Here is a 19,791-nt window from a genome sequence, read left to right on the forward strand (position 1 = left end):
ACTTTATTTACTTCCTTCCCTTCCTACTCTACACTTTTTAATAAACTTTCTTTCTCTCCTGCTCTAAAACTTGCCTCCGTCTCTCCTTCTGCTGTAGGCCCCTCAGTCGAATTCTTTCTTCTGAGGAGGCAAGAATTGAGGTTGCTGCAGACCTGTACAGATTTGTTGCTGGTAACACATCCATTGGATTTAGCACAGGGAAGCTATCAGTGACCCAAGCAAAACCAGCTTCAGAGGAGAGGCTGGAAAGGGGGCCCCAGTGCAATAGTGGAGGGAACATGAAGGCACTGGAGAAAGGCAGAGGGCAGGGGATACTGTGATGGAATGGAGGGAGTGAAGCACCGGCTCAGTGGATGGGCCTTTTAAAAATGCAGGTGAAGAAACCGAACACCCAATGGACATGGAAGAGACCATGCCAATGAAAGTTTGCAGACAGAGGGAGAGGCCATGTCTGGGGGAGTTCCTAAGGAACTGGGGAGGTGGCTAAGGGACTGCCCCTAGAGAGGGAAGGGACATGACTTCCACGGGTGGGAGGAGAGCAGGAAATCGCCAGAGAAGGCGCAGGCAAGCTGGCCAATTGCGACAGAGCAGGAGCTGAAGGAGTTCTTCCTCCACAGCCCCTATTGTCTGTGAAACTGGAAGTGGTGTTGCCATCAGAATATGAGAGTCGTCAGTGTACTGGGGACTTGGGGAGGAAAGTGAGGACTTGTAAAGGGTGAGCAAGCTGATGGGGGCATATGGACATTTCTGGGCAGCATTTTATTCTTGTATTTTCTTTCTTTTTTTTTTTTTGAGATAGAGTCTTGCTCTGTCACCCAGGCTGGAGTGCAATGGTGGGATCTCAGCTCACTGCAACCTCCACCTCCTGGGTTCAAGCAATTCTCCTGCCTCAGCCTCCCAAGTAGCTGGGATTACAGGTACACGCCACCACGCCCAGCTAATTTTTGTATTTTTAGTAGAGATGGAGTTTCACCATGTTGGCCAGGCGCTTGAACTCCTGACCTCAAGTGATCCTGGCCTCCCAAAGTGCTAGGATTATAGGTGTGAGCCACCGCGCCCAGCCAATTTTTTTCTAAAGACAGAAAAAATGTCTTGCTCTGTCACTTAGGCTGGAGTGCAATGGCAGGATCATGGCTCACTGCAGCCTCAAACTCCTGGGCTTAAGCAGTCCTCTTGCTTTGGCCTCCTAAATTGGTGGGATTACAGGCATGAGCCACGGTGCCCCACCACGTGAGGCTGGGAACTACTGAAAGTTTTCAGGAAAAAGAGTTGAATGAAGAAAGCCATATTTGGGGCAGACTGGCAATGACATTCAGAATTAGATAAGGAAGAGACAGCTGGAGTCACTGGGAGGTGGTGGGTTTTAAGAGGAAAGGTGGGATAACTCATTGGACAAGCATGAGCTACCTGGACCATTTTTTTTCTTCAGGTTCCCAACCCTGCCATAACCTCTTTCTGGACATAAATACATATTGCATTCTTCATATTGCCTGGCACTGGGTCACGTGTTCTTGCTCAAGAAACATTTGAAACTTTGACCATACGTGAATCAAGATTACAAACTGCATTGTACAGATCTGAAAACCTGCATTGTTTTTTTGTAATCCCAGCAATTTGAGAGGCCAAGGCGGGTAGGTCACCTGAGGTCACGAGTTCAAGACCAGCCTGGCCAACATGGCAAAACCCCATCTCCACTAAAAATACAAAAATTACCCAGGCGTGATGGCGCACGCCTATAATCTCAGCTACTCAGGAGGCTGAGGCAGGAGAATTGCATGAACCCGGGAGGCGAGGGTTGCAGTGAGCTTAGATTGCACCACTGCACTGAAGCCTGGGTGACAGAGTGAGACTCCAGCTCAAAAAAATTAATAATTATAAGAATAAAAAATAAAATAAAATTTTAGTAAGTTTTGGTAAGCTAAAACGTTACATCACAGCAGAATAAAAAACTCACCTTTCTAATATCCTCATACAGACCTTTCAAGTCTCTCCAACCGAGTTTGAAAGGATCGGTGTATTTTTCACCACTGTGTGTTTTACTGTCTGGGGTTGTGTGATGAAACCTGGGACATGCAAAAATGCACATGACTTCATTTTCAAGTAAGTTTTATATACATATATATTTAGTAGACTCAGATACGGAAAATTCAGCCCAAATACTTGCTAGAAATTAATCATGAATCTGAAAAGGTCATTATAATTTGGAAAAACATACAGAATTCTGTTCTTGCTAAATGACAGATCAATAGATCACTTTTATAAATAGGACCTTGAGAACCCACAAAATCAAAGATAGACTAAACTATGTTCATTGTGTTCTGGGTTGAGCTCAAACTTTACTATATTCCTGTTTTTTGAATAGGCAGAGATCTATAATTTAGAATAGAAATTTACAGGCAATATAATTAATAATTTTAGGCCGGGTGCTTATGTCTGCAATCCCAGCACTTTGGGAAGCTGAGGGTGGGAGGATCCCTTGAGGCCAGCAGTTCAAGACCAGCCTGGGCAACATAGTGGACTCCCCATCGCTACAAAAAACATTTTTAAATAACAATAAATTTAAAAATGGATAATTTTAGTAGCTGCAGTATGGACTGTAAACTTACCGTGATATACTATATACATTTGGACAGGCAGATGTTAAATGCTTCACAACATTAATATAGGGTATCTATAAAACAAAAATGTCAAGAAACTTGTAAGAATATTCCTGAAAAACTGTAACACTGGATGATAAAACCCCCATAATTATAACCTTTATCTTCTAATCACCCATTTATAGGTAGATTGCAAACTTTAGAGGAAGAATAATTTAAAAAGTTTCCTTTTGTTATTACAAAATACTTGTCATTGCAGAAAACATAAATAAGAAAAAAGGAGAAAATAAAAACCATCTTCAGTCCATCCCCTCCCCCAAAGAAAGCCAATTTCCATAATCATATCTATCTTTCCAGACCTGAAAATTAGTTTTAAAACAATTTCCTTCCATTTAACTAAGATTGGTCAGAGGAAAAAGATTTCAATAGCAAGGAAGGAATTTATATTTATACAAACACTGTCTATTTTAAGTTCTTGTTCCTCAACATACTTTGGAAATGGGAGAACAGAGTTTGAAAGCACATAAACCACGGTGTTAAAAGTAGTTATTCTGGAATGAATCGGATTGTGGGGGTGTTTTGTTTTATTCCTTCTTTTGGTAGATATTTTCTGATTCTTCTTTAATAAACATGTATCACTCTAGCCATATTTTATTTTATTTTTTTGAGACGGAGTCTCGCTCTGTCGCCCAGGCTGGAGTGCAGTGGCGCTATCTCGGCTCACTGCAGGCTCCGCCCCCCGGGGTTCACGCCATTCTCCTGCCTCAGCCTCCCGAGTAGCTGGGACTACAGGTGCCCGCCAGCACGCCCGGCTAAATTTTTTGTATTTTTAGTAGAGACGGGGTTTAACCGTGTTAGCCAGGATGGTCTCCATCTCCTGACCTCATGATCCACCCGCCTCGGCCTCCCAAGGTGCTGGGATTACAGGCGTGAACCACTGCGCCTGGCACCATATTAAAATGACAATGAAAGCTGACTTTGCCAGACACCAGTCAAAGTAGTTGGCCTGAGTTTCATTCTTTCCCCCACAGCATTATGTATTCATTAAACCAGTAAGAACTTTCATGATGTCCCAGGCAATTACAATGTAACAAGAAAACAAAGTGACAATCCTCCCTCATGCTTTATATGACAACCATTATATGACAACCTATGTCTTTCAGTCTACATGGGTAATTAATTCATATGAGTTCAGTATTTTATTATAATACTTATAAATAAGGGCATCTTAATGGAAGAGTAAAACTTCTTCAGTAAGAGACTTAATTATTATCAGGTCTCTAGTAATAGTTACTATTATTAGAAATCCTGAGCAAAAGTGATCCTCCTGCCATGGCCTCCCCAAGTGCTGGAATTACAGGTGTGAGTCACTGTGCTTGACCAAATAACTATGATTAGTTATAATAACTAACTGAACTATTCTAACTGAATAACTTTTCAGTTATTCAGTTAGAGACCTCTAATCTGGGTTGAAGGATTAAAATTACATAGCTAATTAATACAGGGGACGCTTTTTACCACCAAGTGGCCTAACAATTATTAGTAGCAGGGACTTTGGAAGACAGATCTCGGTTCAAATCTCAACATTTGTGTTACCTTGTGATGTCTTTCTGATAATACCTACTCATGGAGAGAGGTGGAATTTAGGGAGCATACGTAAAGCTCTTAGCTCAAAGCCTAGTACACAGTATACATTTAATACAGTATCTATTCAATCAAGCTACTATTTTCTGCCTTAAAAGTACTTTAGAGCAGTTTTCCAAAGGGAGGTTAGAGGTGCTCGGAAAAGCAATGAAGAATGAAAAGACAGGGGCAACAGTCATTTTCTAATTCCGATTTTGTTCCTTACCTTTCCTTCATACACTCTCTGAAAGTCAACCTTGCCTCTCATGAATTTACTTTTATTTTATTTTTCTAGGCTGGAGTGCAGTGGTGCAATCATAGCTCATTGCAGCCTCAATCTCCTGGGCTCCAGCTACCTTCCCACCTCAGCCTCCTGAGGAGCTGGGACTACAGGAACATGCCACAACACGTAGCTGATTTTTAGAAACGAGGTGTATTAGTACGTTTTCACATTGCTATAAAGAAATACCCAAGACTGGGTAATTTATAAAAGAAAGAGGTGTAATTGACTCACAGTTCTAAACGGCTAGGGAGGCCTCAAGAAACTTACCTACAATCATGGCAGAAGGAAAAGGGAAAGCAAGGCACCTTCTTCACTAGGCAGCAGGAAGGAGAATGAATACAGAAAGAACTACCAATCACTTGTAAAACCATCAGATCTCATAATAATTCACTATAACAAGAACAGCATGGGGGAATCCGCCCCCAGGATCCAATTACCTGCACATAGTCCCTCCTTTGACACATGGGGATTAAAATTCGAGATGAGATTTGGGTAGAGACACAGAACCAACCATATCATTCTGCCCCTTGCTCCTCCCAAATCTCATATCCTTATTTTTCAAAACCAATCATTCCTTCCCAACAGTCCCCAAAAGTCTTAACTCATTCTAGCATTAACTCAAAAGTCCAAGTCCAAAGTCTTACCTGAGACAAGTCAAGTCCCTTCCACCTATGAACCTGTAAAATCAAAAACAAGTTAGTTACATCCAAGATACAATGGGGGTACAGGCATTGGTTAAATGTTCCCATTCCAAATGGTAGAAACTGGCCAAAACGAAGGGGCTTACAGGCCTCATGCAAGTCCAAACCCAGCAGGGCAGTCATTACTTAAATCTCCAAAATGATCTTTGACTCCATGTCTCACATCTAGGTCACACCGATGCAAAGCGTGGGCTCCCAAGAACTTGGGTGGCTCTGCCTCTGTGGCTTTGCAGGGTTCAACCCCCACTGCTACTCTCATGGGCTGGCATTGAGTGCCTGCAGCTTTTCCAGATGCACGGTGGAAGCTGTTGGTGGATCTACCATTCTGGGGTCTAGAGGATGGTGGCCCTCTTTTCACAGCTCCATTAGGCAGTGCCCTAGCAGGGACTCTGTGTGGGGGCTGCAACCCCACATTTCCTTTCTGCACTGTCCTAGCAGAGGTTCTCCATGAGGGTTCTCCCCCCTTCAGTAGACTTCTGCCTGGGCATTGAGGCGTTTCCATACACCCTCTGAAATCTAGGCAGAGGTTCCCAAATTGTTGTCTTCTGTGCACCTTGCAGGCTCAACAGCACATGGAAGCCACCAAGGCTTGGGGCTTATACCCTCTGAAGCAATGGCCCAAGCTGTACCTTGGCCCCTTTTAGCTACTGCTGGGAAGCAGGGCACCAAGTCCCAAGGGTGCTGTTGCACAGAGCAGCAGGGCCCTGGGCCCAGCCCATAAATCCATTTTTCCCTCCTAGGCCTCCTGGCCTGTGATGGGAGGGGCTGCAGAGAAGGTCTCTGACATGCTCTGGAGACATTTTCCCCATTCTCTTGGCTATTAACATTCGGCTCCTTGTTACTTATGCAAATGCCTGCAGCCAGTTTGAATTCCTCCCCAGAAAATTCTTTTCCAGCACATCTTCAGGCTGCACATTTTCCAAACGTTTATGCTCTGCTTCCCCTTTAAATTTAAGTTCCAATTTCAGATAATCTCTCTCAGGCTCAAAGTTCCACAGATCTCTAGGGTGGGGCAAAATGCCGCCAGTCTCTTCGCTAAAGCATAGCAAGAGTGACCTTTGCCCAGTTCCCAGGAAGCTCCTCATCTCCATCTGAGACCACCTCAGCCTGAACTTCATTGTCCGTATCACTTTCAGCATTTTGGTCAAAGCCATTCAACAAGACTCTAGGAATTTCCAAACTTTCCTATATCTTCCTTTCTTCTTCTGAGCCCTCCAAACTATTCCAACTTCTGCTTGTTACCCAGTTCCAAAGTAATTTCCACATTCTCAGGTATCTTATATCAATGCCAACTACTTTGGTACTAATTATCTGTATTGGTCCGTTCTCACACTGCTATAAAGAAATTACCCATGACTGGGCAATTTATAATTACAGGAAAGACGTTTAATTGACTCACAGTTCTGAATGGCTGGGGAGGCCTCAGAAACTTACAATCATGGTGGAAGAAGGAGAAGGAGAAACAAGCACCTTCTTCACAAGGCGGCAGGAGAGAGAATGAACACAGGAGGAACTACCAAACACTTATAAAACCATCAGATCTTGTGAGAACTCTCTATCATGAGAACAGCATGGGGGAATCCACCCCCATGATCCAATTACCTCCACCTGGTCCCTCCCTTGACCCTCCCTGGTCCCCAAATGTAATTGAGGATTACAATTCGAGATAGATGTGGGTGGGCACACAGAGCCAAACCATATTAGGAGGTCTCACTAAGTTGCCCAGGCTGGTCTCGAACTCCTGAGCTAAAGCGATTCTCCTGCCTCGGCCTCCCAAAGTGTTGAGATTATAGGCGTGAGCCACCACACTCAGCCAAAGAGAAAGTGCTGGGTAAGAATCAAATACATGGCCATGTGCCAATCCTCAAGTGGAGTGGGGGAGGGGGGATTGCTTGAGTCCAAGAGTTCAAGACCAACCTGGCCAACACAGAAAATCCCCATCTCTAAAAAAAAAAATTAAAAAAAAAATCAAAGATATACTGAGAAGTGATTTGGCACGATCACATACACACTGGTTTTTATCCTATTACAATATTTGTTCACACTACTAGTGAAGTCAGAAGAATGTACAATCATTAGGAGGTAGTGGAGCTCTGGTGGAGAGCAAGACGTGGCTTAATTATTGCTGCTCTTTGTCCCTGTGGCTTAGTTATTGTAGTTCTGTGTCCCCAAGGACTATCAGGCCCTAAGAGACTAGAAGTAACCAAAACACACATGCTTGAGGCAGACACCAGAATGCTAACATATTAACGTATAGTGAAAAGCATCACTGACACACACATCAGAAATACATGGTCTTGGCATCATGAGTCCACACAATCCCTCCTTGTCGTCATTTGGGCAGACAGGGAGGCCATAAAGCATATTCTCTCCAGAAAAGCACACTTTCCCTGGCTAAGGTTGCTTGGTGGGCAAGAAACTTTTTTAAAAAGAAGTGTCAGGCCAGGCGTGGTGGCTCACGCCTGTAATCCCAGCACTTTGGGAGGCCGAGGAGGGGGCAGATCACTTGAGGTCAGGAGTTCCAGACCAGCCTGGGCAACATGGTGAAATGCCGTCTCTACTAAAAATACAAAAATTAGCTGGGCCTGTAATCCCAGCTACTTGGGAGTCTGCAGCAGGAGAATCGCTTGAACCTGGGAGGTGGAGGTTGCAGTGAGCCGAGATTCCGCCACTGCACTCCAGCCTGGGTGACAGAGCGAGACTCTGCGTCAAAAAAAAAAAAAAAAAAAGAAGAAGAAGAAGAAGCATGTAGTGGCCTGAGTGTGGATGCACCCATCTATCTCTTCAAACACTGGCTTCATCTGTGGAACTAGAAATATCTGAAGTCTGGAGAAAACAGTCCTGAAATGGATCACAGCAAAGCCTACCTTCCTCCTCTAAGCCTCTTTTTCCACGTGCCCCTCACCCCCCATATTCTGTTCTCTTTACTGTCTAGCGTTGTCTAGTTGCCCAGCTGCCGTTTGGTCTCCAAATGTCTTTTTTGCTTTAGATTTTTTAGAGACAGGGTCTCACACTGTTGCCTAGGCTGGAGTGCATTGGCACTATCATAATAAACAGCTCACTGTAATCCTGAACTCCTGGGATCGAACGATCCTTCTCCCTCAGGCTCTTGAGTAGCTAGAACTACAGGTATGCACCACCCCACCTGGTGAATTTTTTCTATTTTTTTGTAGAGACAGAGTCTTGCTATGTTGCCTAGGCTGGTCCCAAACTCCTGGCCTCAACCGATTCTCCCACCTCAGCCTCCCAAAGTGCTGGGATTACAGGTGTGAGCCACTGCACCTGGCCCAAGCCTTGTTTTAGATAATTTGTGATATGCATCCACTTTGGTACAAAGTAGATATTTATAAGTGTTATATATTTCATACTGGGAAATGATGTTTGATGAGAACACGGACACATAAGGTATGCCAAATCTGAATTAAAAGAGTACTAAATTCAAATAAACTTAAGTAACAGTGAGTCCCTAGATTTTGCACGGTTATGCTAATAGCATGGGCCTACCCCATGGCACACTGAGAATCATTACAAAGTGCAGAAGGGCTCACAGTGTCCATTTACAGGGGCTAAACTGACCAGAAAGGGAGAAAAAGGAGATTGGAACCCAAAGGCAGCAGAGGAGACCCTGAAAGAATGCGCTATCGCTGAGATTCTGACTTCAGATGACTCCAGGGTTTCTCTCCTCCTGCCGGCCTCGGGCCTTTCTCCCTCCAGTGTCATTCCAGCCCCATCCAGGTGTGCTCTCCTCCCGAAGCCACTGCTGGACAACTAATGTCCGGTCCACCCTAGCACCAGCCCTCCATTCTCCACAAGACCTTTTAGGACTATTCCGAGGCCGATTCGATCCTCCGTTTCACGGAGAGAGATCTGAGCACCTTTGGCTCTAAAATTTCAGGCAAGATCTGTCTTCCTCTAACTCCAAAGTAAATAGCTGCAGTCACTCTCCAGGCTTAACCTTGTCCACATAGCAGCGGTCAATCTGATCGCTCCTGCGCTTCCCCCAGGACCCGGCTCCCACCGCTTTCTCCACCCCCCCAAACGCTCCCGCCGTCCCCAGGACACCGCTTTCTGCAACCCCGTGTAGGGCGCCCCTACTTCAGTGCAACGCGCGGCTCCGTCCCACCGCGGGCACTCCTCCGCTCCGGAGTCCCACCGCGGAGCTACCCCGTGCGCCCCCGCGTCGCGACGCACGTGCTCCCCGCTCCCATTCATTCCGCCCACTGCTGTCATTGGAGCCTTGACCTCTGAGCCCCGCCGGGCGCGAGCCTCCCAACCTCACCTGCGCGCGGGCGCCGGCAGCAGCGCGCGGTCCCGGCGGTCCCGCAAGGCCGGGGGAGCCGGGCCCGGGGCTCCGCGCCGCCTGCCTCCAGGAGCAGCCGCGCCGCCACCGCCACCAGCGCGAGGCCATGGTCGGAGTCTGAAAGTCGCGGCAGGGCGGCGGCTCCGCCTCTGGCCCGCGATCCTCCTCCCAAGACCCGGAGCCGGAAACCTGGCACAGGAAGCGCTTCGGCCACGCCCGGGCGCGCGGTTCGCTTTTCCCCGCGTGCGGTCTGGCTGTCGGCGCGGAGACTTCGGGTGCTTTCCCGTCCGCAGCCAACGGGGACGGCGGCCGCTCCCGGGAGGCGACTGGGCAGGGGCGTGCGGAGACCTGGTCTGGGACCCCGAGCGTGACCTTCCCCGGGGCGAGCCTCCTATCCCCACCCCTTCCCGGAAGCTGTGCAGGAGGACTGGCCACGCCTGCAGTCATAGCAAAAATGTCCCTGTGGGGACCTTCTATTAGCAAGAAATAGTACCGCGCGCCACCCTTGCAGCCACTAACTCTTTTGTTCTGCGTGTTTAGGCAGAAACATAGAGAATCGGGTTCCCGCTCTGTAGCCTAAGCCGGAGGCGACGGTTTCTGCTGCTGCTTCCCTTGGCAGTGACCTGCCACGCCCTGGTCGGCTGCCTTTTGCAATCTGTTCTTGAAGGAAATTCCAGCCCGTCGTATCTTCCTAGAAACAAGTCCGACCACGATCAGGGTTGTTGTGAAATAGGAGCTAAATTAGCCAGATCTCATGACTTTCGGACTCTCTCCTCCGAACGCCTTATAGGTATAGTTTGGCAATCTTGCTCACACCTGGGTGTGAACCTGCGTGTACGCAGCCCGGGAGATATTGGAGTCTGTACAGGATTAGTACCCCTTATGGGTTAGAAAGGCCTTCTTTCCTTAGCTCTAGACCAGATCTCCTGCTGCTAAGAGACAGCGTGTTCCGAACAGAAATTAAGTGATACAAACATTCAGCGCATGCACTCAAACACACAGAGCCAGTGAGATAGAGGGTAAGCATTAGAGATACAGAAATCCAATTTAGTCCTCAAAAAATTCACTCTAATGAGGAAATAGACCAGCAAGTAGGTAATTGCAGTTCTCTGATTCATGTATTTTCTTGTTCTTGCGTTAGAGAATGCGGTAGCCTCATAGCTGGGTACATTAATTTTATATTTAATCATGTGGGTTTTTTATGGAATGAAGACATCATAGACTATATAAAGACATCTATGAAAATAAGCCAGTTTGATGGTGTTTTTTGCATCTTGAAGAAAAGTATGTAAAAATATGCAAAGTGCTTTACGAGTAAAGACTGTTAATATGCACCTGTAGTTTATCTTGGTTTAGATTAGGTTTGTATATTAAGAAACATTCAACAGGTAGAATTTGCCAAGTAGGGTGTAACAGTAAGCACTTGGGTTGTACTTGATCCTATGACTAAGACGTTATCATTTGCCCTTTTTTGTATATAAAGATAAGGAAACATATAGAGGAAATACCGTATGGTCAAATAAGTATCACACTCAAGCTCACCCAGTTGTCAAGTATGTCACTACACAATTTTGTCAGACCATGTTCATTTAGAGATTGCTTGGCCACATTAAAACAGAAAACATTGCTCTTAAAAAGATGCTGTAGGTCGGGCACAGTGGCTCAGCCTGTAATCCCAGCACTGTGGGAGGCCGAGGCAGGTGGATCACTTGAGGTCAGGAGTTTGAGACCAGCCTGGCCAACATGGTGAAACCCGTCTCTACTAAAAATACAAAAGTTAGTTGGGCATGGTGGTGCATGTTCGGTAATCCCAGCTACTTCCAAGGCTGAGGCAGGAGAATCACTTGAACTTGGGAGGCAGAGGTTGCAGTGAGCCCAGATTGTGCCACTGCACTTCGGCCTAGGTGACAAAGTGAGACTCTGTCTTTAAAAAAAAAAAGAAAAAAAGATGCTGTAGTATTGCAAGGCTAAGTAGGGACAGCAGATGAAGTTCCTCAAGACTTCCAACATTACTGTATAGCTAAAGTCTTGAGAAAAAACAGTAACCTACCAATTGGAGATGCGGAATTCACAAGTAGTTCTTTTGACCCAACTAGGCCAAGCATGAGTTAAGGAAGTTAAAAACATTATGTGAGTTGTGCAGGTAGCTGCTAAAGAACAGACTTCTCTTGTGCAGTCTGAAAACAACTTTAGTCTATTTTACTGCCCTTAGACAAATGAAAAGAGCCGGTACAGATGGATCAAAATGGCCTATGTGTAACTGAAATTGACCAAGGCTGTCGTATTGATGTCAGTGTTAGGTACCCTTGAAGACATTTTCTTGCCATATTGATGATACTGTTTAAAACATGATATCTACAATAGGACCAGGTTTTATAGCCAAAGAGATTGTAAATATAGTACCAGGCCAGACACAGTGGGTCATGCCTGTTATCACAGCACTTTGGGAGGCTGAGGTGGCAGGATTGCTTGAGGTCGGGATGTCAAGAATAGCCTAGGCGACATAAGCAAGACCCTGTCTCTACAAAAAATAAAATTAGCCAGGCGTGGTGGTGTGTGCCTGTAGCCCTAGCTACTCAGGAGCCTGAGGCGGGGAAATTTGCTTGAGCCCAGAACTTCGAGAGTTCGAGGCTGCAGTGAGTTGTGATCGTGCCACTGCACTCCAGTGTGGATGAAAGAGTGGGACACTGTCTCCAAATAAATAAATAAATAAATAAATAAATAAATAAATAAATAATCCTATGTATTACTGTGTCTTGATTTACAGTATTCTGTAAAACATCCCATCCTGATATTACTAAATAAATGATCAATGAATTATCCAAATGATCTTACTCTGGTAAGCACATTTATTGAGAGAAAAGGTTCAAACATTTGCAGTGAAAGGTTAGTTTCACTAACCTTTTATTGTTGTTGTTAGTTTTTGTGGATTTCATAGTCTTATGCAAAGCTGAATTCTAAAGAATTTAATTTTGACAGTACTGATTTTCCTGAGATCTTAAGATAAGGGGTTAGTGTGCTTTTGGAATTTTCTCTGGGGTTTTTAGTCTATGACTTATTAGCTTGTTAAAGCATCACATGGGTGAGGATTGAATATGCCTGAAATAGCCTTTTTTGTTCCATGGCTGGTGATCACATGTATTGACCAGCAGCTATCTTGCCGGGACGTGCATCAAGCGATACAAAATTATAACTACTAATGGAACGTGATATGCTGCCCTTGCCCTACCAATGTTAGAGCATCATAAAGGAGATTGCGTTAATTATATGTTCTAGTTCATTCCACACAGAGGCTCTCCCACAAAAGCAGAAAATATACTGTTGGTTCTTCCACTTATAATCATATTGTCCAGTTTTCTGGTGTGAATGCTAAAATCTGCCACTTTTTGATTGACTACACATTTATTCCCCCAGATGCTACCTTATAATATATCATGGACTTAAGGGAAGATATGAAGGGCTAAATGTGGCCCATATGGCCCATATTAGCATGTTTTTATTACTCGTTTTAATAAGATAGAAAATTGCTGTTGTAACTGATATTTAGTTCACTTAAGCCTGGATGGAATAAATTGGCGTTACTCCAGACAGTGGAGCAAATTATTCTAATGCTACCTCTCTCCAGTGATTTGAAATGTTATTTTCACTATATAGGAAATTCTTTTATAGCTTTTGGTTGTTTCTGCACTTTTTATTGAGTTCCATTGATCTTTGCATCTATTTTTAGAATAGCAATGTTTTTTGTTATTGTATTCTTTTAATTTTTTTTTTTTTTTTTTGAGACGGAGTCTTGCTCTGTCGCCCAGGCTAGAGTGCAGTGGCATGATCTCGGCTCACTGCAAGCTCCACCTCCCTGGTTCATGCCATTCTTCTGCCTCAGCCTCCCGAGCAGCTGGGACTACAGGCACCCCCCACCATGCCCGGCTAATTTTTTGTATTTTTAGTAGAGACGGGGTTTCACCGTGTTAGCCAGGATGGTCTTGATCTCCTGACCTTGTGGTCTGCCCGCTTTGGCCTCCCAAAGTGCTGGGATTACAGGCTTGAGCCACTGCGCCTGGCCTCTTTTAATTTTTAATATAAGCAAACTTGTTTCTCTTAAAAAATTTACCTGTTTATTTTTCCAGATTTGCACATTAAGATTGTCTATTTCTTCAAAAAAATCCTGCTAGGCTATTAATTGGATTCCTATTATGTTTATTAAATAATTTGGTGACACATTTTGACAACAAATCTGTATCCAGAAACAGGTTTTTTTGTCCCTTAGTCTTATAGTTTTATTAATACACCTACTCTCTTCTACTTTTTTTTTGTTTTAATTGCTTTGGATTGGAAAAACAGATGACGAGTTTAGGTGTTGTTTATAAAATAAGAGTAAATATGTTCTGAGAATCTAAAGTGTGTTCAAAGCTTTCTTTTCCTCTACAGCTTTTAAAATATGGTACATGTGTTTCAGTGTATGGACTTTATGAGACATGGTTTGTCTCTGCAGAGGCAATTTCTGAACTTTTAGCTTTGTGGTTGGGCGTCTACCAAATGTGGGATCTACAGCAGTTTTGTGCATCTAGTAAGCCATGTATTGCCTGGTCTTAAAGTTATTTATGTCTCTTGTATATCTGTTTCCTTTAGCTAATTGTGTTTCCAAAGGGCAGAATGCATGTGATTATGTGCCTAATGGATTTTGGTTCCATTGAATTAGCTAGTACTATACTTGTAATTCTATAATGCAGCTCACCTCCATTTAAAAATATATATTTGTTGGCTGGGCACGGTGGCTCATGCCTGTAATCCCAGCACTTTGGGAGGCCGACGTGGGAGGATCACCTGAGGTCAGGAGTTTGAGACCAGCCTGACCAACATGATGAAACCCCATCCTTACTAAAAATGCAAAATTAGCTGGGCGTGGTGGCACATGCCTGTAATCCCAGCTACGTGGGAGGCTGAGGCAGGAGAATTGCTTGAAACTGGGAGGCAGAGGTTGCAATGAGCCGTGATCACACCATTGCACTCCAGCGTGAGCAACAAGAGAGAAACTCCATCTCAAAAAGAATATATATATATATATATATATATGTTGAAATCTGATTTGCCTTCCATGAGTGAAGATCTTTGAAGACAGGGTATGTGTCTCCCTGTTTTAAACCTTTTCCATTTCCTAGGCTCTTGAACAGTTCCATGATGTACTGTCCTAAATGAATGTTGGCTAGATTGTGTTGAAATTACAAAGTAGCCTTTAAATAACAAAGCAGGAAGAAAATAGTGACTTGAGTTTCTTGAAGAACCATAGACTTTCTAAGGGATATTAGTGCTGTATATGCAACAAATGAGAACATTAAGAAGGATGTTTTGTTTTATCAGCTATGTTACCTGTGGATCCTGTTAAAATTATGTTCATAAAGTGGAAAACTGTATTTTGTCTATCTTTTTCCGAACTCCTTTCAAATCAAGAGTATGTCTTGTAGCAGTTTCAAGGGTTAGACATTAGTTTTTCACAATACAAATACTTAACTCACTAAAATATTTGTTTAAAATAATTTTTTAGAGTTAATATTATTAGTCTAATTATAAATGACTATCTGTTTAAAATCCAAATACTTGGAGATGTCATTCTTAGAAATCACACTGATACTTACTCAGTTTCAACTTAAAGTTGTCTTACAAGAAAAATATGCTTTTGTAAAAAAGAGGAAAATGAGTTAAATTGTTATCTTACATATCCTTTATCAATGGTCTCTAATAAATTCTAAATTTTTCTCTCATGACATAAATGAATTTGGGCTAAAAATAGGACTTTTTTCGTAGTTTCTTAAATGAATTTGTCCTAGGAAAAATATTGTTTTACCATGCATCATAAGAAAGCCATAAAAATTTTAGAACCATCTAGTAGAACTAATTTTTCCCAAATAGCATAAACATAGACAGTATGGTACATCTCTTATGAAAAAAATTACTAATATGTTTTCAGAAGAGGTTTATTCTTTGAATTTTCTTCCATTAAGTCTCTATTCTTAAAAATTATTAGGCCGGGTGCAGTAGCGCCATCCTGTAATCGTAGCACTTTAGGAGGCCAAAGCCGGAGGATCACTTGAGCCCAGGAGGTTAAGGCTGCAGTGAGCCATGATTGTGCCTCTGCACTCCAGCCTGGGTAACTGAGTGAGCCTGTGTCTCAAAAAAAAAAAAAAAAAAAAAATACTGAAAGATTACGTCGGTTTGTAAATTTCTTTTTCCTGCCTCAGGAAGTTCTAGATAATATTTTGGACCTTGATTTATCTGTTTCAGAAACAGACGATTTTATCCACCTTGTAAGTGGTGAAAAGACAGTGTTTGGATCCATTCCACTGGCTCACTGATATGGGGGCAACCAGGTAAGAGTAGCAACATCATAACTTCCCTTATGCAAATAGAATTACTTGATGGAAATGCTGTCCTACTAAAGAAATTATTTTGCATTAAGTTTTAAATTAGTGCATTGGGAGTTCAACAAGATGTGTCTAAAGGAATATGCCATCAGAAGATGTTTATAGATTAGCTGATGTGATTTCTTGCTGTGCTAAAGCTAAAGCCTAATTCTTTGAATGGAATTGAGAATACTGGGGCAGCATAAATATAAAATTTCTGTGGATTATTGCTAGAGAACTCATTCAGTGCACTTTTGGCATTTTTGGCAAAATGAAGTAGCACAATGTGTCAATATAAAAGGACAAGCGGGTGCAGTAGCTCACACCTATAATCCCAGCACTTTGGGAGGCTGAGGCAGGCAGATCGCTTGAGCCTAGGAGTTGAAGATCAGCCTGGGCAACATGGTGAAACCCTGTCTCTACAAAAATTAGCCAGGCATGGTGACACGTGCCTGTGGTCCCAGCCAATTGGGTGGCTAAAGCGGGAGGATCGCTTGAGACTGAGAGGCAGAGGTTGCAGTGAGCCGAAGTCGTGCCACCACACTGCAGCCAGGGTGACAGACTGAGACCCTGTCTCAAAAAATAAATTAATATAAAACAGATAAAAAGAAGGACAAATAGATTATAATTATATCAAGATAGCCATAGAACAATGTACAACTACTAAAATGGGAGTAAATCAAGATTCCTTAGGGGTGTTACTTGTGGCGCAGAAATCAGGAAGGAATTAAGGAACATTCTGGAAATTAAGCAAGATGTTAAGCAAGAAATTAAGCAACAAATTCAGGGTATGGTATCTGACTAATTAAAAACAGAAACGGGAACATAGGACCAATTGTTGTGACTGTGACTTTCCTGTAAGCTAGATAAGATTAACACTCTCTGGTGGTTTGGGGGCTTTTTGGTAAGGCTGGTTTGCTCAGGAACAATTTTTAAGACAAATAGTAAAGTATCGTAGGGTTGGTGTAGGATTAAATTAGGAAATATATGTAAAGTGCTTAACATGTTAACAATTATTATAGCGTCAGGTTCTGGTTTGCTGGGTTAGTTATATCCTTTCTTTTTCAAAGTCCTGTAGACTAGAAGACAAAGTAATCAAGCCATTAGGAGGACTTTAAGGGTCACCTGTGACAAACTTGAACATCAATTTCTTTTTCTTTTTATCTTTTAAGCTCAAGGGTACATGTGCAGGACATGTAGGTTTGTTACATAGGTAAACATGTGCCATGGTGGTTTACTGCACAGATCATCCCATCACCTAGTTATTTATTTATTTATTTAATGTATTTATTTTGAGATGGAGCTTTGCTCTGTCACCCATGCTGGAGTGCAGTGGCACAATCTCAGCTCACTGCAACCTCCGCCTCCTGGGTTCAAGCGATCCTCCTGCTTTAGCCACCCAATTGGCTGGGACCACAGGCACGTGTCACCATGCCTGGCTAATTTTTGTAGAGGCAGGGTTTGGCCATGTTGCCCAGGCTTATCTCGAACTCTCAGGTAGCTGGGATTACAGGCACGCGCCACGACGCCAGGCTAATTTTTTTTTTTTTTGTATTTTCAGTAGAGACGGGGTTTCACCATGTTGGGCAGGCTGGTTTTGAACTCCTGACCTCAAGTGATCTGCCTGCCTTGGCCTCCCAAAGTGCTAGGATAATGGGCATGAGCCACTGAGCCCAGCCCCCATCACCCAGTTATTGAGCTCAGCATCCATTAGCTGTTCTTGCTGATGCTCTCCTTCCCCAAAACCCCGCTACAGGTGCCCAGTGTGTGTTGTTCCCCCTGGCGTATCCATGTGTTCTCAGTCAGTTGCAACTTATAACTGAGAAGATGCAGTGTTTGGTTTTCTGTTCCTGTGTTGGTTTGCTGAAGGTAATGGCTTCCAACTCCATCCGTGTCCCTGCAAAGGACATGATCTTATTCCTTTTTGTGGCTGCCATTCCTTTTTATGGCTGCCGTTCCTTTTTATGGCTGTCATGGGTCAGACCCTTGCCGATGTTCAGTGATTTACCAAGCGCACATTTCATGTGTATTATACTTTATGCATAATACGTATCTTACTCCGTTTGGGCTGCTATAACAAAATGCCTTGGACTGGGTAATTTATAAACAACAGAAATTTATTGCTCCCGTTCTGGAGTTCAGGAAGTCCAAGATCAAAGCACCCACAGACGTGGTATCTTTTGAGGGTTCTCTGCTTCACAGATGGTGCCTTCTCACTTCGTCCTCACATGGCGGAAGGGGAAGGCAGCTCTCTGGGGCCTCTTTTATAAGGACACGAACCCCATTCATGAGGATGGAGGCTTCATGACCTAATCACCTCCTAAAGACCCTCTTGTCTAATACCATCACTTTGTGACTGGGTTTCAACATAGGAATTTTGGGGGGATGAAAACTGTCAGACCATAGCAATGTGTTTTTATAAGATTTCCATTTAAAAAATTCCCCCAAAATATTCATGCTTAAAGGAATTATGAGTTATTTATTTTTACAGCATCTCTTTCTCTCTCTCTAATTTCATCTGGATGAAATGATACTATTGCATGTAGGCCTATAACTGTGTAAGTCTTTTTGCCTTTGGTGATTGGATATGACATTCCAGTCACAGACTATTGGTATCACTGGTATAACACTACTAACTTTTGTGGCTGTGACATGAATATTCAGTTTATCTGAATTCCAAGCCACAATCTTAATGGTTTAAATTGTCTCAAGTATTACTTCTATTAGGACAATAGTAGAATTTTCATCTCTAGATCTTCACATATGCAGAGATATTTCCATTGTGCTTTTATCCTAACATTTGCCCAGGAGCCACTGTGGTACAGTGAGAACAGTACTAGATAGGATAAAAGAATATGTGAAACCTAGAGCTGACCCTGGAGGAACTCACTTTGTGACTTGGGCAAGTCACTTAAACAATCTGCCCCGGCCGGGCGCGGTGGCTCACGCTTGTAATCCCAGCACTTTGGGAGGCCGAGGCGGGCGGATCACGAGGTCAGGAGATCGAGACCACGGTGAAACCCCGTCTCTACTAAAAATACAAAAAATTAGCCGGGCGTGGTGGCGGGTGCCTGTAGTCCCAGCTACTCGGAGAGGCTGAGGCAAGAGAATGGTGTGAACCCGGGAGGCGGAGCTTGCAGTGAGCCGAGATCGCGCCACCGCACTCCAGCCTGGGCGACAGAGCAAGACTCTGTCTCAAAAAAAAAAAACAAAAAACAATCTGCCCCTCATTTTCACCATCTAAAATGAGGTTAGGCTGGGCGTGGTGGCTCATGCCTGTAATCCTAGCACTTTGGGAGGATTACTTGAGTCCAGGAGTTTGAGACCAGGCTAGGCAACATAGGGAGACCCTGTCTCTATAAAAACAAAACAAAACAATTCGAAAAATAATTAGCTAGACGTGGTGGTGCACACCTGTAGTCCCAGCTACTCGGGAGGCTAAGGTGGGAGGATTGCTTGAGCCCAGAGATCAAGGCTGCAGTGAGATATGATCATGCCACTGCCCTCCAACCTGGTCAGGAGAGTAAGACTCTGTCTCAAAAAAATAAAATAAAATAAAATAAAATGAGGTTAGACTAGAACCCCCTGTGTCTTTCAGTGTTAATATTGAGGAATGTGATTCAGTGGTTGTTCATGAAGTAAACATTTAGAATAATAGATTAAGCTCATATGTTTTTTCAAAGTGACTACACTTTATTGCTCAAAAAAAGACTCATGAAAATAAATTTCCAGATTAGTATTGTGAATGGGTCCTGACTATATGAATAATCCAGTCAACCCCAAAACTACTTATTGGCCCTTTTCTGTGCCTACCATTGGACTGCACTTTAAGGGGTCCAGGAGTAAAAAAGTATTTCTTTAAGTAATTAATTAATTAATGTAGAGATGAGAC

At 43.5% G+C, this 19,791-nt stretch overlaps 1 protein-coding gene across 3 annotated transcripts in view; it reads right to left on the reverse strand.

Annotated features, from left to right (window-relative positions):
• The window catches only part of PDSS1 (decaprenyl diphosphate synthase subunit 1), a 55,487-nt gene extending 45,844 nt beyond the window's left edge, over window positions 1–9,643 (reverse strand). Inside the window, exons 1-4 of one of the 3 annotated variants that reach the window (XM_032144877.2) lie at window positions 9,484–9,643; window positions 5,148–5,180; window positions 2,607–2,671; window positions 1,955–2,063 (exon numbers count right to left, since the gene is read on the reverse strand). In XM_032144877.2, coding sequence (XP_032000768.1) covers window positions 1,955–2,063; window positions 2,607–2,671; window positions 5,148–5,180; window positions 9,484–9,612 — 336 coding nt within the window. In that variant the 5' untranslated portion in view covers window positions 9,613–9,643. Of the gene's footprint in view, window positions 1–1,954; window positions 2,064–2,606; window positions 2,672–5,147; window positions 6,942–9,483 lie in introns of those variants that run through there. The other 2 variants (XM_058436609.1, XM_032144881.2) reach the window with 2 other exon arrangements.
• Between the last annotated feature and the right edge of the window lie 10,148 nt (window positions 9,644–19,791).

The sequence above is a fragment of the Hylobates moloch genome, unplaced genomic scaffold (genome assembly GCF_009828535.3).
Source record: "Hylobates moloch isolate HMO894 unplaced genomic scaffold, HMol_V3 SCAFFOLD_3, whole genome shotgun sequence".
NCBI classification, from domain to species: Eukaryota; Metazoa; Chordata; class Mammalia; order Primates; family Hylobatidae; genus Hylobates; species Hylobates moloch.